The 22,047-nt window shown below is 39.3% G+C and overlaps 3 protein-coding genes across 14 annotated transcripts in view; 2 read left to right on the top strand and 1 right to left on the bottom strand.

Moving 5' to 3' along the window:
* The first annotated feature begins 6 nt into the window (after positions 1 to 6).
* vps35l (VPS35 endosomal protein sorting factor like) lies at positions 7 to 14,354 on the top strand. Of its 7 annotated transcripts, XM_077502838.1 has the most exons (31): positions 246 to 352; positions 674 to 773; positions 925 to 1,095; positions 1,796 to 1,912; positions 2,351 to 2,375; positions 3,198 to 3,277; positions 3,460 to 3,588; positions 3,684 to 3,768; positions 3,886 to 3,942; positions 4,562 to 4,658; positions 4,747 to 4,794; positions 4,865 to 4,958; positions 5,047 to 5,247; positions 6,397 to 6,443; positions 6,572 to 6,683; positions 6,758 to 6,874; positions 6,960 to 7,013; positions 7,086 to 7,166; positions 7,238 to 7,300; positions 8,206 to 8,291; positions 8,369 to 8,449; positions 8,519 to 8,582; positions 9,135 to 9,233; positions 10,428 to 10,505; positions 10,610 to 10,724; positions 10,803 to 10,942; positions 12,125 to 12,290; positions 12,367 to 12,485; positions 12,794 to 12,943; positions 13,702 to 13,800; positions 13,947 to 14,354. In XM_077502838.1, exons 1-30 carry the CDS (start codon positions 261 to 263, stop codon positions 13,798 to 13,800), a joined length of 2,967 nt encoding a protein of 988 aa, XP_077358964.1. In that variant the 5' UTR covers positions 246 to 260; the 3' UTR covers positions 13,947 to 14,354. The 7 variants fall into 7 exon arrangements, with proteins under 7 accessions (XP_077358971.1, XP_077358966.1, XP_077358968.1 ...); XM_077502845.1 differs by lacking the exon at positions 246 to 352 and adding an exon at positions 7 to 140 and having other exon boundaries at positions 12,797 to 12,943; positions 13,702 to 14,354; XM_077502840.1 differs by lacking the exon at positions 246 to 352 and adding an exon at positions 9 to 140 and having other exon boundaries at positions 13,702 to 14,354.
* A 6-nt stretch (positions 14,355 to 14,360) lies between these two features.
* Positions 14,361 to 19,332, bottom strand: get4 (guided entry of tail-anchored proteins factor 4). Of its 2 annotated transcripts, XM_077502849.1 has the most exons (10): positions 18,801 to 19,332; positions 18,232 to 18,419; positions 17,388 to 17,466; positions 17,179 to 17,260; positions 16,942 to 17,091; positions 16,740 to 16,878; positions 16,512 to 16,652; positions 16,292 to 16,367; positions 15,572 to 15,644; positions 14,361 to 15,503 (listed from the first exon to the last, which is right to left on the bottom strand). In XM_077502849.1, the coding sequence occupies exons 2-10, from the start codon at positions 18,369 to 18,371 to the stop codon at positions 15,412 to 15,414; spliced, it is 972 nt and encodes a 323-aa protein (XP_077358975.1). In that variant the 5' UTR covers positions 18,372 to 18,419; positions 18,801 to 19,332; the 3' UTR covers positions 14,361 to 15,411. The 2 variants fall into 2 exon arrangements, with proteins under 2 accessions (XP_077358975.1, XP_077358976.1); XM_077502850.1 differs by lacking the exons at positions 18,232 to 18,419; positions 18,801 to 19,332 and adding an exon at positions 17,941 to 18,029.
* The window catches only part of mrtfab (myocardin related transcription factor Ab), a 34,995-nt gene continuing 31,046 nt past the window's right edge, over positions 18,099 to 22,047 (top strand). Inside the window, exons 1-4 of one of the 5 annotated variants that reach the window (XM_077502829.1) lie at positions 18,099 to 18,505; positions 19,090 to 19,161; positions 20,322 to 20,375; positions 21,347 to 21,512. In XM_077502829.1, the coding sequence (XP_077358955.1) occupies positions 21,371 to 21,512 (142 nt within the window). In that variant the 5' untranslated portion in view covers positions 18,099 to 18,505; positions 19,090 to 19,161; positions 20,322 to 20,375; positions 21,347 to 21,370. Of the gene's footprint in view, positions 18,506 to 18,860; positions 19,289 to 20,321; positions 20,376 to 21,346; positions 21,513 to 22,047 lie in introns of those variants that run through there. The other 4 variants (XM_077502831.1, XM_077502830.1, XM_077502832.1 and 1 more) reach the window with 4 other exon arrangements.

Consider the following 22,047-nt stretch of genomic DNA (forward strand, 5'->3'; position numbering starts at 1 on the left):
TAAAATATGTCAACAAGACAAGCGTCAATACTGGACGAAATTATTTCACGCTTCTTTTTTTTCCTGAAAATAAACATAACAACCTTAACCAGGAAGTACAATGTGTCATGTGATCACTGAAAAATGGCCGCTGTAATGTGGTAAGCAGCTTCTTGTTGACGAAAAAAAAGGAAATATTGTTCTTACACCACAGTTTAAGCTCTTATTGTTATTGTCAAAGTAACATATATGCCTGTTATTACGCCTTTTCAATGTAAAGTATGCATATTTGTTATTTCAATTTCGAAGTGACGTCAGGATTTTCTGAACAAACGACACATAGAAGAGATGTAGGAGGTTTGTGGTTATTCTGGTAAAATACACCTACGCTTCACTTGTGGGGTGTGTGGCTTTTTTGTACGGTATTCGAATTTATTCGTCAAGGGTTTCTCACTATTGCTGTTATAGGACCTGAAATGTATGGAAACAAATATAAATACCAAAAAAATCAAATACATGGTCATGTGAACAAAAGTGAAGGTTCTGCTGTATATTTTCCTCACAAAACTGCCTCCTCTGCACTTCCAATAAGTGAAAATGATTTGCTCGATAATATGAGTACATTAACATGAGTACTGTATATTGATATGTTCATTGTTAATCTGTCAAACTTGCTCTCTTTCCGCTCATTCAGGCGTTCCCGCTGGCGCAACTATGACGCTGAGCTGCAGAAGGCCCGTCTGGAGGCGACGCCACTTGAATTTTCGGACTCCCATCCTCTCAAACCTATTTTGGTAAGAGACCTTCAGACATGAGAAAGAAAAAAGTGTTGTAAAACTGTCAAATATAATGTAAAACTTGTTTATGTGACTCGTATTTTGTATTGTATTACATTACTTCCAATAAATCAATAAACTATCCCCTCTGGTGTTAACCCGCTCTCAGGTGACGGACAGCAAAGCTCGCCGTGGAACTCGCAAGGGCAGCACCTCCTCCTCATCCTCCTCATCTTCCTTAGCAGCGCCGGACCCCCTCAGCTCCATGTTGGACGGAACAGACCCTCTGTCCATGTTTGCAGCTGAGACTCCATCCACGGCGCACATCTCCTTCGCCGGAGTCAGTTGTACTTTTTACATTGCCTACCACCGATTGCTTTTATGACAGTAGAATTTTTTTTTTTCAGAATGGTGAATTAAATTAATAGAGAATAATGAATATTAACTCATTCACGCGCCGCCATTTTCACATTTCGCAGTCCCGTTCGCTCCCGGCTGTTTTACTGGATTTTGACCGATTTTGCAAGCTCACAGAATATTGTGTTCTATTTATATAAAAGCATGGAACCTATCAAAAGAAAGATTAAATTCTCTTCTTTCATCAGGAAAAAAAAGTATGTTTCTATCTGTTTCCGTTTTGCAGCAATTAGCATTAGAAGAGAGCTAAGTTTCATCAGTTTTCACAAATCTATTTAAAATTCTAAGTAATTGAGCTTTTTTTCTACATGGCCCTGGTTGATCTCTTATACTCTGCTGCCACCTGCTGTCCATTTTTGTAACTACTACCATTTCTGCAACCGTTCTTTGCAGTTGAGGCTGCATCAAAGCCTTCTGTCTGTTCTAGCATAAAAAAAAAAAAAAAGTATAAATACGTCTTTGGGACACTTAGAGCATTGAAAAAAAACATATTTATACGTGATTGGGAGCAAATGAGTTAATATGAATGAGGACTGAACAAGTTTTTGAACTCACAAACCCCGATCAAGACATGAAAATAATGTTGAAAATTGTATTTTAAAGCTGAGGTTTTGTACTTCAAGGACACAAGGAAGAAGGGGGAGAAGGAGGATGAACCAGTGGGAGCAGACTTTGAGCCCTGGTCGATGAAGAGAGGTGAAATCCTGGCCAGGTTCACCACAACTGAAAAACTCTCAATCGTGAGTCGTCCTCCCGTCACAATCTCACAAGGCAATTCAGGGAATACTTTTGTGCCAAAAATTCTTCCCCACTGAGTTATGACTCTTCTAGTCATGACTTGTCAATCTATGAATCAAGTCACCACCTCCTTAATGGAAATGAAACTGAACTGCAGTATTTCATTAAACCACACCAATAGGTAAAGCTACACGATCTCTTGTTATGGCAATATATATATATATATATATATATATATATATATATATATATATATATATATATATATAAAAGTTTTCCATGAGTAGTTTTGGATCACATAGGATCTCAATTGTGGAGGTGTACCACTGAAATGTACTGAGCATAATTAAAATATATTTTCTAGAGCATCATGCTCAATATTATTTTTAGCATAATCTTATTTATTTAATTTTCTGTTGTTTTTTTTGTTTGTTTTTTAGAATCTATGCATGGGCTCTGACAGAGGTAAGACATTGGTTTGTATTGTATTGACCAATTTGATGATTTTATTAAAAAATGCAAAATAAAGGGAAAGGTATTAATACACATTAAAAGACGGTTTGAGTATTCGGCACGTCAAATATGGCTTCTTGAGAGTTTTATCATTCCTTCTAAAAAAAAATTTAAAAAATCAAATAAAATAAATAAATAATTTTTTTTTAAAAATAACGAAATGACTTGAGTTGTATTTTGCATTTGTGATCAGTTTATGAAAAATATTGTCCCCTCACAATTAACTCATCCTGTCCCATCCATTTTTACTACTTATCCTTTGTTCCCAGCTGTTTTACTGGATTTTGACTGATTTTGCAAGGCCCACAGAATATTGTGTTCGATTGCTATAAAAACTTGGAACCTACCAACAGAAAGATTAGAGTCTCTTCTTTCATCAGGAAAAAAAGTATATTTTTTATCTGTTTCCATTTTGCAGCAAATAGCATTAGAATGTAGCTAAGTTTCATCATTATTCAAAAATTGTTTCAGACTGTGGGGGAAAACAGCTTGTTGCAACAGGGCCCTGGTTGATCTCTTATACTCTGCTGCCACCTGCTGGCCATTTTTTTGTAATTAACTACCATTGCTTCAACTGTTCTCTTCAGTTCAGAGGCTGCATCAAAAAAATTCTAAATACTGCTTTGGGACACTGGTAATATTTAAAATAGAACGTATTTATACGTTTTGCAGAGCATATGACTTAATAATATTTCCCACCAGATTGACTAAGTTAATTGTCTCTTTTATAAAAGATAATGAAAAGTGAATGAACATCTGTGTGCTGTTTTTCAGGAAATTCCCAGAATCCCGCATCCTCCGCTGTCTCAGAGAAGGTTCGCACTCGTCTGGAAGAACTGGACGATCTGGAAGAGGTAATTTGATGTATCACAATCTATATTTTCACGTCAGTTCAGTATTTTTTTGATTAAGTATATTGCATTCGATCATTTAATGTATCCAGTGAGGATCAGAAGACATCACTTGACTTTTTAAATCAATTTTCCATATGAAGTCAAATGATGTGAAATGAAATTCTGTATTTGTGCACATGCAGGGTTCCCAGAGAGAGCTGCTCAATCTCTCCCAGCAGGAATATGCCAACCGCATCGCGGAGCTGAACCAGTCCCTTAAAGAGTCCTGGGCTTCGGACCAGAAGGTGAAAGCCCTGAAGATCGTCATCCAGGTAAATAATTCCGATGTGTCAATGAAGTTGGAGGAAAAAATAGTTAGGATAAAAGTGACATGACTTTTGTTTTTCCTTGTCGATCTGTGTCCCAGTGCTCCAAGCTTCTCTCCGACACTTCCGTAATCCAGTTTTACCCCAGCAAGTTTGTTCTCATCACTGACATTCTTGACACTTTCGGTATGAAGTGAATATTTTCATCCTTTCGTTAAATTTGGTTGTGGTCGGTGTTATACTGACCCCACTTCTTTTTTTATTTTATTTTTTTTTATTTTATTTTTTTATTTTTTTGTATAGGCCAGCTTGTGTATGACAGAATATGGACCATGTGTTCAGACCCAAGACCATTACCAGGTATGGATTCCATATCCACTGGTTGCTGTTGCCGATAATTTTAACTCATTCACTCGCCGCCATTTTCACATTTCGCAATCCCGGCTGTTTTACTAGATTTTGACTGATTTTGCAAGGCCCACAGAATATTGTGTTCTGTTGCTATAAAAGCATGGAACCTATCAAATGAAAGATTAAAGTCTCTTCTTTCATCAGGAAAAAAAAAAGTATGTTTCTGTTTCCATTTTACAGCAATTAGCATTAGAAGAGAGCTAAATTTCATCAGTTTTCACAAATCTATTTAAAATTGTAAGTAATTTAGCTTTTTTTCTAGATGGCCCTGGTTGATCTCCTTTGCTCTGCTGCCACCTGATGGCCGTTTGTGTAATAACTACCATCTCTGCAACCCTTCTTTGCAGTTGAGAGGCTGCTTCAAAGCCTTTTGTTTGCTCTAGCATAAAAAAACAAAACAACAAACGTATAAATACGTCTTTGGGACACTTAAAACATAAAAAAAATGTATTTACATGTTATTGGGAGCAAATGAGTTCATGAACAATTGGTGATATATGTAGATATATATTTCTCCGCTGTCTTTTGTGTGATTTTTTTTTGTGTTTTTTTTTTTTTTTTTTGTCAGACTCATTCACTGTCGACGATGTCAACGACACAGCCAAGGAGACGTGTCTCAACTGGTTCTTCAAGATCGCCTCCATCAGAGAACTCTTACCCAGACTGTATCCTCCAAAATTGCGATCGATTACTCACATAACATTCGGACAGTTCATTCAAGGAGTTCGCCTCTTTAACAAAATCTTTGAGCAGATACGTCGAAGCGTCCATCCTGAAGTGCAATCGCTTCCTGAACAAATTGTGAGTAGTCTTTGGATTTGCTGAGCTGCTTAAAATTTGATTCAGTAACTCCTCCTCCCCCCAATTACAGCGGCATTCAGGAGACTCTCCCGCGACTGACCGCCATGATCAGAGGGATTGGAGACCCTTTGGTGGCGGCGTACACCCGAGCTTACCTCTGCAGGGTCATTTAGAGCTTTTCTGAATCTTTGCACGATCACCCAGATGCAATCAACATGACATACAAGGCTTGTGTTTATTTTTTCTGTCCAGGTCGGCATGGAGGTTGCTCCCAGTTTGAAAGACAGCCTGAAGCGCAACTTCTTTGACCTGCTCGGAACCTTCCGGCAGATCAGTGGGGAGAGTGTCCGTAGCCAGCTGCTGGCGCAGAGGGTGGAGATGCCCGAGTACCTGACCCTCTATTCGCCTGCTATCAACTGGATCTTGCAGTGTAGTGCTTACAGAGCACCAGAGGTGTGGAATGAGACTCGCTATCGAAGCCATGGGGAGATTAACTTTGCAGTGGATTATAAATGCAGTGTGTGGCATACTTGGTGGTTTGTAATGCAAGGCCTGGTGGGCCATATCAGGCCCATCAGAGGGTCCAATCTGTCCCGTGAGGACAGAATATTAACTGTAGTTGTTCCCTGAAATGAACTGCTGTTGCTAATTTTGTCCACTGGAGGGCGCAATGATGACCAGTTAACTCATTCCCTCCCCGCCATTTTCACATTTCGCAATCCCGTTCGCTCCCGGCAGTTTTACTAGATTTTGACTGATTTTGCAAGGCCCACAGAATATTGTGTTCGATTGTTATAAAAACATGGAAGCTATCAAAAGAAAGATTAGACTCTCTTCTTTCATCAGGAAAAAGAAAGTATATTTCTGCTTCAGTTTTGTAGCAATTAGCATTAGAATATAGCTAAGTTTCATCATTATTCACAAATCTGTTTAGAATTGTGGGGGAAGATGCTTGTTTTCAACATGGCCCTAGTTGATCTCTTATACTCTGCTGCCACCTGCTGTCCATTTTTGTAATTACTACCATTTTTTCACCCGTTCACTGAAGTTGAGAGGTTGCATCAAAGCCTTCTGTATGCTCTAGCATTAAAAAAAAAACATTAAAACAAAAAAAAAAAAAAACGCATAAATACGTCTTTGGGACACTTAAAACATTTAAAATAGAACGTATTTATACGTTTTCGGGAGCAAATGAGTTAAATGATATCCTGAAATTTGTCAGTTTTGATTTGACAAAAAAAAAAAAAAGTGCTCACTTTTGGTAAGAAATATCAAGATTATTCTGCAATAAAATAATATTATATTGGAATATTTTAATAATAATAATAATTATTATTATTATTAATTATTTGGACACACACAAAAAAAAAAACAGGAAATATTTTGATCTGCCATTATTTATGGCTTCAGATCAAATTTGAGTGAAAGTGGCCCATGAATTAAAATAAGTTTGACAACTCTGTTGTAACGTGTTGATTTTTAAAAAACATTTTCTGACTAAAGGAGAGGAGCAAAATAGCACAAACGCACGTCTGAATCGGCTCATTGTATTGTCCAGATGTACCAAATAAATGATTTAAAATCTGTTTGTTTCCATTTCAGACTCTCCTAACAGAAATGATGGAAAAATGCAAGAAGCTGGGTAACAAGTAAGTATTAAATTAAATGCAAAACAACGGAAACTGTGTGCGGTTATAATGCATTTTAAGTATGTTAGATGCTGGTCTGATTTATTTAGATTAATCAAACATTTGAATTTGACTTTAATGTCCCACAGTGCCCTGCTGCTGAATTCAGTAATGAGGGCATTTAGGCCCGAGTTTGTCGCCACCAGAGCCATGGATTTCATCGGGATGATAAAAGACTGCGATGAGGCCGGGTTCCCCAAGGTAAGCAGGCATCAATGGTCATTTTATACATAAATTTAGATATTTGAATGAATATTCTGTCATCTCGTCTCTAGCATTTGTTATTTGGATCGCTGGGTCGTTGTCTGGCCTGCGCCGACCCTCCGGAATCTGAGAGGCTGACCATCCTCAACGAAGCCTGGAAGGTCATCACCAAAGTTCGCAGTCCTCGGGTACACCAAGCTTGATTCCGCCATCTTACAGTCGCTTACATCTGTGATGAAAAACATTTTATTTTATTTTATTTTTTTAACACAGGATTACGTCAACTGCGCCGAGATCTGGGTGGAGTTCACCTGCCGAAATTTCACAGTAGGTCAATGGGGTCGTTTTTATGACCAACACAAAAGAAAAACAAGTTTCTAATTGTTTTTTCCTGTTAAGAAACGTGAGGTGAACACCGTTCTGGCAGACATCATCAAACACATGACTCCCGACCGGGCCTTTGAGGACGCCTACCCTCAGGTTGGTACTCTTAAAACGGTTCAACCTTCCTCTTGGCTCTCCAGCGACTCCATCTTTGTTTTGGCGCTCAGCTGCAGTCTGTGATCAGGAAGATCCTCGCCCACTTCCACGACTTCTCGGTCCTTTTCTCCATGGTGAGTAACTTAAGTGATGAGGAGGTGTTGCTGATTTGTTGATTACATATTTGTGTTTAACTCATTCACTCGCCGCCATTTTCACATTTCGCAATCCCGTTCGCTCCCGGCTGTTTTACTGGGTTTTGACTGATTTTGCAAGGCCCACAGAATATTGTGTTCTATTGCTATAAAAGCATGGAACCTATCAAAAGAAAGATTAAAGTCTCTTTTTTTTCATCAGGAAAAAAAAAGTATATTTCTATCTGTTTCCGTTTTGCAGAAATTAGCATTAGAAGAGAGCTAAGTTTCATCAGTTTTCACAAATCTATTTAAAATTGTAAGTAATTGAGCTTTTTTTCTACATGGCCCTGGTTGATCTCCTTTGCTCTGCTGCCACCTGCTGGCCGTTTGTGTAATAACTACCATTTCTGCAACCGTTCTTTGCAGTTGAGAGGCTGCATCAAAGTATGCTCTAGCATTAAATAAACAAAAAAACGTATAAATACGTCTTTGGGGCACTTAGAACATTATTATTGGGAGTAAATGAGTTAATATGGTTCAGGTCTTGTGTTTTGTTTTTGTTGACTTTTTGGATCTTGGTTGTACTTTTATTATCTTTTCTGTGGATTTATAATAATGAGCTCGCTGAGTATTTATTTTATATTATTATGTAGTGGTTCATTATCATTGTTACTTTTGTAACTTATCTTCAGCGTTAATTTTTTTTCTTTGCTGAATTTTGCTTGTTTTATAGTTATTTTTTATTTCATTTGTGTTGTATGTTTATGACTTTTTTTTTTTATCCTTTTTCATGTTCACAAACTCAAAACATTTCAAGGTGATGAAGCATTAGCAAGTAACTACAAGTTGTCACATGGGGCTGAATGTGTCATCATCACATTCGATATTTTTCCCGCCCTTAGGAGCGTTTCCTCCCATTTCTGGACATGTTCCAGAAGGACGGCGTGAGGGTGGAGGTGTGCAGGTCCATCATGGACGTTTTCATCAGGTGAGAGCCGCTCTTGTTTTGGGAATGATTCATTTCATTTCATTTCATTTCATTTTATTTTCCCGCTTCACTCGCAGGCACCAGCTGGAGCCGACGCGAGACCCCGTCATCCTCAACGCCATGATGCATATCTGCAAGACCATGCATGACTCTGTCAAGTGAGGCCAAATGTGACTTGGCGACGTCCTGCCAATGATCGACTCAAATCTCTGTGGCGTGTTTTGCAGCGCTCTCACCCTCGAGGATGAAAAACGATCTTTGTCTGTGCTGATCATCGGCTTTATGCGCGTGGTGAGCCGGTCTTGCTTTTAATTACTTACTTGTGCCAAGAAAGAAGGTTTCATTATTTAGCACATGTTAATTTTTTTGTATGCAACCTCATGTTTACAGTTCTGTCAACCTGACTTATTGCAGTGGGTAGGTTTTCTTGTATTATTATTTTTTTTTATGATAATCTACACATTGATCATCCCTAATGACCAAAAACGGAAATCCCAGCGTATGCGGGTTTAAATCAAGTAAGATCGAGTCTCGTCCAAAATTGTGCAGAGTAATTTTGCAACATTAAAATGGTCTTGTGCTTATGTTTCTGTCAAATATGATCTGGTTGTAATCAGGGATTTTTATGGGGAAATGATTATGATCAATAAGTAATTTCTGAGAGGAGGTTCATGCAGCTCAACTCCCCTCAACTTTGTTGCTTGCAGCCAAGTACTTGACTCAGTTTTGTGTGCATTTCTTCAAGACATATTTACTCAATTCTGTATAATGAACACAGAATATTATCCTGTGATAAATGGTAAAGCCTTTTTTTAGATTTCTGTTTGTCATCCCGGTGTTCAGGTTTCCTTCGGCCGTGACTTTGAGCAGCAGTTGAGTTTCTGCGTGGAAGCCAGAGCCACTTTCTGTAACCTGGAGCCAGTATTGGTGCAGCTCATTCACGTCAGTATCAAGCTGCCTTTTGTTGATTTGAATTTAAAAAGAGATGTCTTGTGCATATTTTGTTCCGGAATTTAAAACTGCTGCCATGTATTTTTTGATGTAGTGTGGTCACCATGGAATATTTTTAGAATCTATTAATTTATCGATTATTCATTTGATTAATCGACGAATCAGATTCATTTTAATTTTGCATTGAAGTGTATTATAAAAGCGTTTTTCTTATTTTTAGTAAACACAGAAGATAATCAGGCTACAGAAATCAGTGGACAATTACATGTTGACATGCCGAAATCGGAAGATTTGGACAATTTTAAATTAAAACAGGGCTCCAAATGATTACTTTGATAATCAATCGATTAATTTTGTTTTGACAGCTCTAATTTGATGTTTTAAAAAAAAAAAAAAAAAATACATTCTCGAGCATTAACTCTTTCACTGCCACACGTTATCAAAATGTTATCATTCGCGTCATCCTTGAAAATTGTCATGTTTCATTGTAATTTGATACACGGGCATCCCATTGAAGAGATGCAATGCTGCCATCTGGTGGCCATAGTTAGTGAGTGTTTTTGATTCCACAACCCATTGACCAGGCAGCGCTGAACTTAGATGTTGCACTGCCCATTGATTTAAAAAAAAAAAAAAAAGTAGTTGACGTCATTTAACGTTTATGATGGCATACATCGTGATTTTATTAATTGTGATTAAATGTTTTTGGTGGTCAAAGAGTTAGATCTACAGGGGGGGGGGGGGGGAATTACTTTGAACATGTTTTTTTTAATATAGTAATTAATAGGACTGGGTTCTAATTTCCTCAATTAATTCGATATTGATTCCCGAGAGTCAGTTTGATTCGATTTCGATAATCTATACCCCCCCCCCAAATTCGATTTGCTTCAATTCAATCTGATATGGATTAATTATGGCACATCAATTGTCCTTAAATATCAAGGACATGATACAACTCCACAAATATTAAATTCCAGAATAAATTTTGCAGGTCAAATTATTTAGTTTATTAATGAGAGTAAACGTGTTATAATTAAGTGTTGCACAAACATTGACATCAGCAAGGATGAGATGAAAATATTTTCATAATATAATTGTCAATACAAATTAAAAAAATATTCTAAAGTGGACCAAGTCATGTTGTGTAAGAAAACACTTTGATTTGACTTGTTTTGTCATATTTAGACTGTGAATCAGCTGGCGATGGAGACCAGAAGGGTGATGAGAGGAAATCATTCCCGCAAAACAGCTGCATTCGTCCGGGTGAGTTTACAGTAATTGACATCGCGTATATTAGTGCCACAATGCCCCAGTGGTCCCCCATTCATGCCAGTTAGTGGATTGTTTCCTCTCTTTCTGTCCTCCAGGCGTGTGCCGCCTACAGTTTTATCACCATCCCGTCACTCAGCAGCATCTTTAGTCGTCTCCATCTTTATTTGCTGTCCGGTCAGGTTGCACTGGCCAACCAGTGTTTATCCCAGGGTGAGCAACTTCCCAAAAACTACAAACACCTTATTTCACGTTCCGTGGTCGACTTTCCTCGTCTGTCCTGTCTTGCAGCGGACGCCTTCTTAAAGGCAGCAGTCAGTATTCTTCCGGAGGTTCCGCGCTCCATCAGCGTGGAAGGGAAAATTCGCTCTTCGGAGAGTTTCTTGCTCGACTTCATCAACAACTTGCTGGCTACGCTTCTAGTTGTCCCGGTAATAACACCTTTCACACTCTTAAAACAATTCACAGGTTAACGCAAAGACAAAGTGCACATTCTGACATGTCAAGGAAGCTGAAACATACTCAACGTAACCCGCTAAGCCTAACTTTTAAAATAAAGTGTCCCAAATATAGTAATACATGCATACAACGCTTTCCCGAACTAAAAAAAAAAAAAGTATTCCACAAAAACTTCACGCCCTGTTTTGCTGGATTTTGACTGATTTTGCAAGGCCCACAGAATATTGTGTTCTATTGTTATAAAAACATGGAACCTACCAAAAGAAAGATTAAAGTCTCTTCTTTCATCAGGAAAAAAAAAAAAGTATATTTCTATCTCTTTCTGTTTTGCAGCAATTAGCATTACAATATAGCTACGTTTCATCATTATTCACATTCCTGGTGAAAACACTGTCAAAAAGAGCTTGTTGCAACATGGCCCTGGTTGAGCTCTTAAACTCTGCTGCCACCTGCTGGCCGTTTGTTTAATAACTACCATTTCTTATCAAATCCTTCTGTATGCTCTAGCATAAAAAAACAAACATTAAAAAAAAACGTAGAAATATGTCTTTGGGACACTGAAAACATTTAAAATAGAACGCATTTATACGTTTTGGGGAATAAATTAGTTAATTATTTTTCAATATTCTGAACCAAGACTACTTTGTAATTCACGCTCCATGTTTAAAGGAGTGCATTCAATTGCACGAATAGATAAATAGAAGTTTGTCTTTATTCGTTTATTTTATAAAACACATTTGCCCATTAAAAAAAGAAAAACATTCAACTCAAAATGTCAAACTTAGCTGTTTTAGATTTGTAGGAACACAACTGTAAACCATTAATACCTTATTTTACACATGAACCATGGAAAAATAAGAATGTTTCTGCTTCATATTGCACTTAAAAGTTGTGTTCCTAAATCCTAAACGTACATTTTGAATTGATTTATTTATTTTTTTTAAATGGGAAAAGGTGCTTTACAAAATGAATGCAAAGAACTATTTTATCTTTTTTTTTTTTTTTGCTTTTCCGAAAAACAATCCCATCCAAACCGTGACTTTTGTGATCCGTTGCACCACTAGCACATAGAATGGTATTATCCTTAATTGAACAGCAACGTGCCAATCAGTTCAGCAATCGAGTCAAGTATTAATAATGTGTATGCGTTACAGGATCACCCGGAACACGGTGTGCTCTACTTGGTCCGTGGCGTGCTCAACATGGTGCAGGATTACACTTGGGAGGAGAACAGCGATGCCAAAGTGCGCGTGTATATCTGCGCCCTCCCCCTGCTGGCCGCCATGAGCCAGGAAACATACCTGTACACCATTCCAAAAGGTAAACACACCACGTCACGTCACTTCTTTTGTTCAACAATGTGACGTAAGTGTATTTTTTTCCCTCAACAATTCAGTGGATTCCAATGAGACCCTTTATGGGGGAGACCCAAAGTTCCTGTCAGAGATTAACAAGATGTGCGAGACCCTGATTGGCCAGATCCTAGAACACCTGAAGGCTCTCGGTCGAGAAGAAGTAAGGCCAAATATACAATAAGAATTAAAGGTCCAGTCTGCCGGTTTGACTCTGGAAAAGGCACTTTTTAAACACAGGATTCGAACAAACTACGTCTCAATTTACAGATCAGGGCTTGTCTTAATTTCTGGTGGTGATTTTTTTAGGAAAAAATCACCACCAGACATTAAGAGAAGCCCATAGCTGTAAATTGAGAAGTAGTTTGTTTGTTTGTTTAAATCCTGTATTTAAAAAGTGCATTTTACTGAGTGAAACCGGCAGACAGGGCCTTTTAAGTTAAAAGTTTTTTGGTTTTTTTTGGGTGGCAGCAGAGCACACGCCGCCAAGGCATGCTGGCCTTCTCCCTCTTCTGCGTTCTGTTCGCCCACGGGGACCTGAGGAACAACAAGCTGAGCCAGCTGGCCGTCAACCTGTGGAACCTCAGCCACAAACACGGATACTGTGAGACGCGCTTGTCTGTGAGTTGCACACACAAAAAACACATTTTCAAGGTAGTTTCCAATTTCTACTTTTCGGATTTCAAGTGGAAGTCAAACAGTTCTTGACAATAATATGTTATATACGACCTCACTAGTCTAAACATGTCATTCTGATTAATATTACATTTGTGGAATGAGTTGTGCAGCAAAATCCAGCCATTTTTATCCATCTGAGGGGGCGGCCATTTTGCCACTTGCTGTTGCTCAGTGAAACGACCAATCACAGGTCACCTGTTTTCTGAATCTGCGCTGTGATTGGTTGTTACGTGAGCCCTGAGCAACATTGATGTCATCTTCAGTCAACAGCAAGTGGCAAAATTGCAAAAAGTGCTGATTTATTTATTATTATTTTCTTGCTGTGTGCAAAGCGCACATGCTCAGTGCAAACAAAACCCTTACACCACCGAGCGAATGCTCTGCCAATAATGAGCGCCACTGCCCCCTAATGTAGTGGAGGTGCAATTGCACTTTATTCTAGGACAGTAAAAAAAATAAAATAAATTTAAAAAAAACAACTTAAAAAGCATATTCCCCAAGGTCAAACGCACCCCCCTGGGGGAGACCGCCCCACTATTTGAGAAGCACTGCACTAACACAATACTATCCAGAATACCATATTTAGACTAGTGCATAAAACATATTGCCAAAATTTGTGGGGGTTTGACTTCCATTTCAAAACCAGGTTACACACAGATTTTATGCCCACCCAAATTCATTTCATTTTATTTTATGTCTAGGTTCGGACACTGGAGTACATGAAGCATCAGGCGCAGCAGGCTGACATGTCTCACCTGTCAGATACGGTCCAGAGGCTCGCACTGCAGTCCCGTACCTGAGTAAAACTCTCAAGTATTTTTTGTAAAAAAAAAAAAATAAAGCCCACTACATAGCGGAAAGCACTAAGAAATGCCCTAATGAAATGTAAGACAGATGGTTAGTTAGGTTTGATGAACGTGATGATACGTGCATTCATTTTCTATAGTGCTTGTCCTGGTCGGTGCCTGGGATGAGCTGCAGCCGATCCCAGATGACTTTGGACCAGGAATGAGGTACAGCCCGAATTGGCCGCCAGCCAGTTGCAGGGTTGAGATCATTTTTGAGAGCATTAACAAATGTTGATTTCCAATATTGGGCCCAAGCGCCGTTAGTTAATCCTGTAAGCAGCATTAAAAATAACACTTGAAGTGGTAGTAAACAGCTTTGTTGACTCAAGTTGTACTTGGGTTCTCGGTATTAACATGCAGTTGCATTCATGTAATTTATATATTTATCAGAAACCTCCATTATATTTATGTCTGAACTAATCTTTGTTCAATGTCATTGCTGGTTTTACCGCCAAACATTAGTCCTTATTTTCATATGCTACAAATAAAGAAAATGGACAGGACAACACGAGTTTCACGTCAGTCTCAATCCTCGCAATGGTAGTTTATTGACTCTGTTAGTGTATCATGGAAAAGCCAAACGCCCCTCTTCCATGTTGGAGAAAAAAATCAAATAAAAATCAAATAGAATGACTCCGCTGTCAGGTTTCCTAAAAACACTCTTACACATTTCAAACGCATGAAAACTGTGAAGACAAATTGTTTTTATAAAACGGTAGCTGTATGACAACCAACAAACCTCTTTGGAAATGGTGTTCTTTAAGCCGTTCAACTATTAATTTGCTTCCACTGCAAAAAACAAACAAACAAAAAAAAACAAAAAAAACACACACACACACACAATGCTTTTTCCCGCACAATACTGTTAACAAATATTTTACATTCTAGATTTGGTAGCCTTAGTTGAAGTTTTATATCTTTTTAAAAGGCTAAAGAAAAGTAGTTTACAATTGCCTCGTTAAACTGAATGACTATCCATTTTCTCTGGATCCTATCCCAACTGTGGCAGGGCCAGGACTGGTCGCCAGCCAGTCGCGCAGGGTATATATATAATAAAGACAAACAACCAGTCTTCAGTTTACCTAGCATTCATGTTTTTGGAACAATGTTGATGAGAGGCATGTTCAAGCTGATGAGAAACTGAGAAGTGCTCTTGACTACAACAGGCAAATTTAAATTACGACTTAAGACAGCTGAATTAAGGGTGAGGGGGGAAAATGTGCAGAGAAATGCTAACAACGGGAATACATCGCCACCCCACGGTGACTATGTAAGAACGCAACACTGTAAAGGAGGAAACGTCTCGTCTACAATGCTGTCAAGTGCATCAAAACCAAGGCTCTGAACAGCAGAGTCCAAGCGTGAACAAAAAGTAATGATTAAATCAAATATTGGACTGCAGCCGGGCGGGTATGTTTGAGAACTGGATGGCTGAAATTATTGAGGGGAAGGCACGGTAACAACTACCTTACCTCCACCCCCTCGTGGTAGAGGTGGCGTGGTCTTCCCCTTTTGTGTATGTTTGTATGTTTGTGCACGCGTGAGTTCTTTTGCTCTTTCGGCTCAATCCAGCTCGATGGGGCTGCTGTCTTCCTGCGCCTCCTCCACGCCGTCGTCGTCCTCACCCGCTCCCATCAGGCTGTTGAGTAAGTTTCCTGCGCAGACGCCAAACACCCGTTAAGGAGAGTTTACAAACGACGAGGCGCCGTCTCGGCTCACTCACCTAGCAGGCCGCCGTATGACGGAGATTGTTTGGGGGGAACGCCGAAGAAAAGCTGTCCTATTCTGTCAAGGTACTTCAGATGTCCAGAGAGGAGACAAGACACGAGAAACACTTTTGAGATGCAGTGAATTTGTAAAAAAGTAAAGTGAGAATTCTGACTTTAATCACAGACTTCGTAATTAAAAATGAGAATTTTCACTTTAATCTCAGAATTCTGACTATCACTTTAATCTGAGATTTCTGACTTTATGAAAGAGGTAAAAAATTGTTGGGGGAAGTCACAAAGTCAGAATTCTGAGAATAAAGTCAGAATTCTCACTTTTAAAGAGAATTTTAACTTTAATCTCAGAATTCTGACTTTAAAGAAATCTGACTAATCTCAGAATTCTAACTATCACTTTAGTCTCAGAATTCTGACTTTGTGACAGAGCTATGAATTGTTGGGGGAACGTCACAAAGTCAGAATTCTGAGACTAAAGTCAGAATTCTCATTTTAAAGGAAGAATTCTGACGTAAATCTCAGAATACTTTAAAGTGAGAATTCTGACTAATCTCATAATTCTAACTATATCACTTTAATCTCGGAATTCTGACTTTAAAGTGCAAATTCTGACTTTGTGACAGAACTATGAATGGTTGGGGGAAGTCATAAAAATCGGAATTCTGAGAATAAAGTCGGAATTCTTACTTTAAAGGAAGAATTCTGAAATTCGCGCTCACCTCATTATACATGGGATCCCTCTTCAGGGAAGGTTGATATTGCTCACATAACACTGTGAAAACTGTTAATTTACCCCTGAAAAACACACACACACAAAAACAATAAAATGAAGACTTTAAGACACAACCTTTTTTATTTATATATATATATATATATATATATATATATATATATATATATATATATATATGTAAATATGCATTTTCTGCATTTTCTCACCCATCCACTGCCAGCAGCAGAAACCAGATAAAGTTAAGAAGGGGCTGAACAAACGGGGGACCCCGCTCTATGGACGGGTGTTTCTCTGTGTACGTGCTGAACACAACGGAAGCGCTGTTTTTGTTCTTTAGGCAGAGGAACCTGTCAGAGCAAAAGTGTTTGGAGAAAAAAATAAATAAATCTTGCAACTGTGACTTTAACTATACTATATTGTGCAAGTGCACTGACTGTAGGACTGCCTGGGCCACAAACATGTCGACCTCGCTGCGGAAACCTCGGGAGGATGAATACTCCACCAGCATCTGGGCACAGCCCTCCCCGTCATACGAATGCAGGAAGTGGTAACGAGATTCACTATAGTTTTGCTCTAGAAAAAAAATAAATAAGATTTCAGTTGATATTCTCGTTTAGGTTTTTATGCCTGAAATACCTTTCCACAAGGTGACAGCCAGCAGCTGGTGTAGCTTCGGATTCCCCAATTTTCCAGACCCTCCCGTGGACCATTTCAAGGCTCTGGACACAAAGGCTACTCTTTCCGGTGAGTTCTGATCCATGTGGCTGAACAGCTTGGCCAGGCTTTCTGCTCAACAAACACAGCAAGGCGTCACCGACGACCGAACACACCGGCACGGAATGTCTTGATTCAACGCGTCAGGTGAACACTCACCTAATATATCCTCTTCCACTCTGCTCTCTGACTTCTCCAGCACCTCGAGCACCAGCATGGAAAGATCTGCTGCACTGTTTTGCTGCACAGCAAACAATAGCGTATTAAAATGTCAGCACTAAAATCCCAAATTTCTGTATAATGGTGGCCAGGGCCCACTTGTTCCAGTTCTGGTCAAATATAATACCGGTAGTTGAATATTAATTTACCTGGTTGTAGCTGAAGAAGAGTAAGGCGCCATTGTACATCAGCTCCCTGGCTTCACTATGTTTTGCCTGTGACATATACCTGATGACAGGCGAGAGTCAGCTTTACAAATATGTTGGGCATGAACAGTATTATAACAAGCTCAAGAGTAGAATGGTTGACAAATGCACTTCATTAAAGACAGGAGGCGCTTCTTTAACAGAGAAGAGGGATGTGGTTGTCTTTCGTGAATTACTGTAAATCTAAAAATGGCAATGAAATCGTTTGCGTCAATAGGGAGAAGTTAACTGCATAATAGGCTGCTTCTCTATCGGTTTGTCAGCTAAAATGACCATCAATAAACTGCATCTGTAATTCAGTTGTGTGACTATCAATATGTAAACTGTATACACATGCACACATATTAGATAGGTCAAGTTAAGACAATCCGGACGGCTAGCTGGCTAGCTTCTAACACATCTGGAGAATAATCGCAAATAGCTTATTAGGCGCGACTGATCTCAACATATAGCATTTTTAAACACGTCGTTTTGTTTGTTTGTTTGTTTTTTTTACATTTTTACTGTATTGTGGAGGTAGGCCGAACTGAAACTTAATTATTTCCTAAACATGTAGCAACAATGCTAGCCAGCAATTCGTTAGCAGCCCCTTTTTTAAGACCGGGGTTAATTGACACTTCCGCTGTCCAAACAAACGGCCGGACAGTCGTGTGGAGGCGGGACCGTGGTGAATTTCACCCAATCGGATTTCGTGCATGCTACAACCAAGTTTGACGGAGAGATCTGGACCACAGCAGGCCTCGAGAAGCTACCAACTTCAAATTAGAACGATATAGTGAATTCTTACCTAAAAAATAACGTCCTATACATTTGGTGTGCTTCATAGTAATCCCCCTTTTCTACGCTGGCTCGCAGTTTGCCTTCCACCCTCTGTACGCCTCCGCGGTTTCGGCCACTGGAGCACCTCAGGGACTCCTGCTCCGACATCGTCGTAGCTTCGCAGCGGTGCTCCTGCTGACTGGCTGACTTGGGTAGCTCGAAATATTGACAGGGGAAACCGGAAGAAATGAAATGACATTTGAACCTCTTCACCTGGCCTAGTTGTAGTTACCGGTGTCACGGTAAAATGCATTTGTTGGTGTCGTCATTCCTCAGAAAAAATCCATCACTTGTCATAAAAAAAAATGTAGCAGAATTATGAAAATCTGGTTTCAATAGTGGCCAATCATTTGCATACATGCAATTAGTATGTAATAGCATTGTGTGATACAATGTTATTGTAAGTTAAAAAATAATGTGTTTCTTAACATAACACTGTTTTTCTTTTTACGTTATTTATTTATTTATTTGGTTATTTAACAATTTATTTTTTTGCTACATTTTTCTGGAGGCAACATTGCACCGTCATTTGATTACCTGGAATAGACTTCAGTACCTGCAATACATTTATGTTACACTAGATGGAAGCAAATACTTTTGTGGCAATGTCGTCTGTCGTCCACTTGCGTTCAAATCGAGTTAACCGCGCTACAGTTTTAGTAAAATTCAATATAGTTATTAGTACATCGTGGAAAATGTGTGTTCATGCCAATAGAATGAAATAATCACATAGGAGTGAGACGGCAATTTGACGGGAGAGACGTTTTGAAGCGTGCCACCACGTAGAAGAGCGTTTTCCGGTTAAACTTTCCTTTGTCATCACCAGGAAGTGGCAGCGGCCGGGGTTGTCCGAGCTGTATCTTCGTAGACAAAAACACGCTACTGGCGAGCATGATAAGTAAGCGTAATGACTTATTTGATCAACCGCAGCTACGGCGATAACAAGCACGCCATTTACGGAAACCACAGCGTGATAGACGTAAACAGTTAGCCGGGAGTTGGCTAGGAATTAGTGGCAATGAGTGGTGAGCACTGCATGCTAATAGTGCTTTTGCTAGCTTGGGCTGGATTAGCGTCGCGAGCATGGACGCCTAACCGGTTCCGTCATTAGACGTTGTTGTTGTTGTTGTTGTTTCCCCCCCACGTGTATAGACGTTATATTGATGTAACAAACGAGTTGTGTGCGCTAATGCCTGTTTTGTTTTTTGGTTAGCTGGGGTTAACTCCCACCCGCGCAAGCTAACAATAGCATAGCTTGTGTTTCTGTTTTGGTCAGTTGACAGCTGTAGGCTTGCTTGCTTGCTTGCTGTTCGCCAGTGACAACTGTGAGCAGGCCTCCGGCAACGTGGACTGTTAGCACAGTTTTGTTGGCTAACCTTTGGAAACTATTTAGCACAGCTATGATGCTTGAAAAATGATGTCTGAAATAACTTTTTTTTTTTTTCAGTCTCTGTACGACGACAAAAGCAATTGATGAGTGTCAACTTACAAGCAGCTCTTGAATGAGTGCAGTACAATAAACAGCTTACTAAGGAATAATGTACAGTATATCCAATTCATATGTATGCATAAACAATTATGATGATGAAGAATAGTTACTAAAATTTAACTAAAACATTTTCTGACATGTTTTTTTCCCCAACATTATAGATCATTCATAAGCAATCCCCAAGAAAAGAAAATGGCAATTAAAGGAATTGAAAATGTCTATGAAAAAAATAATAATAATGTTAGGCCTACAAAATGTATCATGGATTATTGAAACAGAATGGCATATATGGGCTCGGCAAAACTATGTTGATGTGGAAGACATTCACCATCACATTCGTCAATTTGTGCATGGCACAAGAATTTTATGGAGGCAGGAACAGTGTTGGATTACGGGATGAGTGAACAACCAAATTTATTTTTCACAGATTTGTGTTTTTGTAATATATTTGCTACATTATAAATGCACTTGATGGACGCCCAGTAATGTATCGCACATAGTTGACAAGATTATTGACTTAATGCTTTTTTTTTTCTCTCTCTCTCTCTCTCTTTGATATTCTTCAACAGCTGTGACCTGCTGGGATGGGAGCGCACACACCCTTTTAAGATAAAGTGAATCTGGTAAGCCTGATTCCCGCTCGTGACTCAGCAAGCTGCAAGCTTACTCCTTATCTCGTTGCCTGAAATTGAAAATATGTTGCTGCACTTGTCTTTGCTTATGTCTACTCGTCGGCGATGTTCAGGCATCTGTTTGGGTGTGTGCAGGAACAGAAATAGTCGACCTCCCGCATACTTGTGGTTCGGTCCCTTTGCATATTCACAATCGTGTGTTTTTCCATTGTTTTTATTCATTGTTTTGGATCAGGACCTTTTGATTGTGGGGCGGATTTGCTAACTACTCAACCCACTGTACTGGTCAGGAATACTTTTGAAGATTTAAATCCATCATGACAGTACTGTCACTGTAGCTTGAGCATAATAGTGTGGCTACAATTTAAATGTTTGCGCTGGCGTTTGATTGTGAGACAGTAGGGGGGCCGCGTGTTTGTTTTCAGGCGCACTGTTCAGGAATCCCCACATCAACACACAACAACATAGTGGGTCTGCATATTTTTTTTTGGCCACAAATTGGACGTGTGCCATCCTGTCACTCAGCCTGTTTTCCTTTTTCAAAACGGAAGATTAGATTAAGAGGCTTCACGTCCTCGGCAATCATCTCAAGGGTAACAAGTTTTCATGACAAATTTGTAGCGTAATCTGACGTTCTGTTTTTGACATGAGCTATAAAGCCGCACGTCGCCGCTGCGCCAGCGACATTCTCAGCGACGTATTTTGTCACACGTCATTTTTGTGAGGGAAGAGGCCATTGGACATCTGTTCTATACCTGCTTCACGTTCCCAGCTAGAAATATGGCCCCTCTCTATTAGTGTAACGTTTATGCTTAGTCCATCTCCTGCTAGGCCGATATTATCAGGCACATATGTACATTTTTAAACATATTCATAGTGCCGTTTGACGTTATTTAGGCAGTATTAATATGCCGTGAACAGCATAGAAGTGTATAATTTCAACATCGTGTATTTTGCTGCAGGTCTCTTTGCCACCCCTGCTGGCAATGCTGCAGCCACAAGCCGACAGTATGGAAGTCGCGGGGGTCTTGACCCACAGCCCGCAAAGCGAGGCAGTGACCAGCGAGCTTCAGGAGCTTTCCCTGCAGCCTGCTCCGAACGAGCTGCGGCTGCAGGAACGCAAGAACGGTGAGTTATCGACACAAAAAAAGAAAATTGTTGAAGAAATCTCGTGAGACTTCAGCTCAGTAAGCAGCTAAAGGAGAAATTCCAGAGTTGGTGTTTGTGTTTCCTGTGGCTTTTTGTTTTTTGTTGTATGTGACTCATTTGTATGGATTTTAATTTGATTTTTCCATGGTTAACTTTTATTTACAGTTGTGTGACAGCCAATAATGATAAAATGTTATATAAAACTCCTGTAGAATAAGTAAGTGATTTTCTATGTGTTGGGTATTTAATGTTAGAGGTAACATGTAAAATGTTGAGGTAAAATAGAAAGTTTGGGGGGAAAAAAAAAAAGAAGAAAAAAAAAAGACTCCTGCCAGAACCAAGAGATAAATGTCTAGGTTTGTACATCTTGTTCATTTGTCAGCGGACAGTTTACCTCAGCATGGAGGTTGTTTAAAGACGAGGGACAAGCTTTATGTGAGTGCAAGAGTGAGGTCATCGGAATGAAATGAGAAAAGACGCAGCCTCACTGTACCTAATTGACATGTCTTAGGAT

The sequence above is a fragment of the Festucalex cinctus genome, chromosome 17 (assembly GCF_051991245.1).
Source record: "Festucalex cinctus isolate MCC-2025b chromosome 17, RoL_Fcin_1.0, whole genome shotgun sequence".
Lineage (NCBI taxonomy): Eukaryota > Metazoa > Chordata > Actinopteri > Syngnathiformes > Syngnathidae > Festucalex > Festucalex cinctus.

What these genes read in the sequence shown, in the direction of transcription:
- vps35l (XM_077502838.1), top strand. Translation starts at nt 261, where the DNA reads ATGCATATTTGTTATTTCAATTTCGAAGTGACGTCAGGATTTTCTGAA. An exon ending in ATGCATGGGCTCTGACAGAG is followed by an intron (nt 2,376 to 3,197) that starts GTAAGACATTGG and finishes GCTGTTTTTCAG; the next exon opens with GAAATTCCCAGAATCCCGCA. An exon ending in ACCATGCATGACTCTGTCAA is followed by an intron (nt 8,450 to 8,518) that starts GTGAGGCCAAAT and finishes CGTGTTTTGCAG; the next exon opens with CGCTCTCACCCTCGAGGATG.
- get4 (XM_077502849.1), bottom strand. Translation starts at nt 18,371, where the DNA reads ATGTCGGAGCAGGAGTCCCTGAGGTGCTCCAGTGGCCGAAACCGCGGA. An exon ending in AGTGGAAGAGGATATATTAG is followed by an intron (nt 17,092 to 17,178) that starts GTGAGTGTTCAC and finishes TTTGTTGAGCAG; the next exon opens with AAAGCCTGGCCAAGCTGTTC. An exon ending in GTGGCCCAGGCAGTCCTACA is followed by an intron (nt 16,653 to 16,739) that starts GTCAGTGCACTT and finishes TTGCTCTGACAG; the next exon opens with GTTCCTCTGCCTAAAGAACA.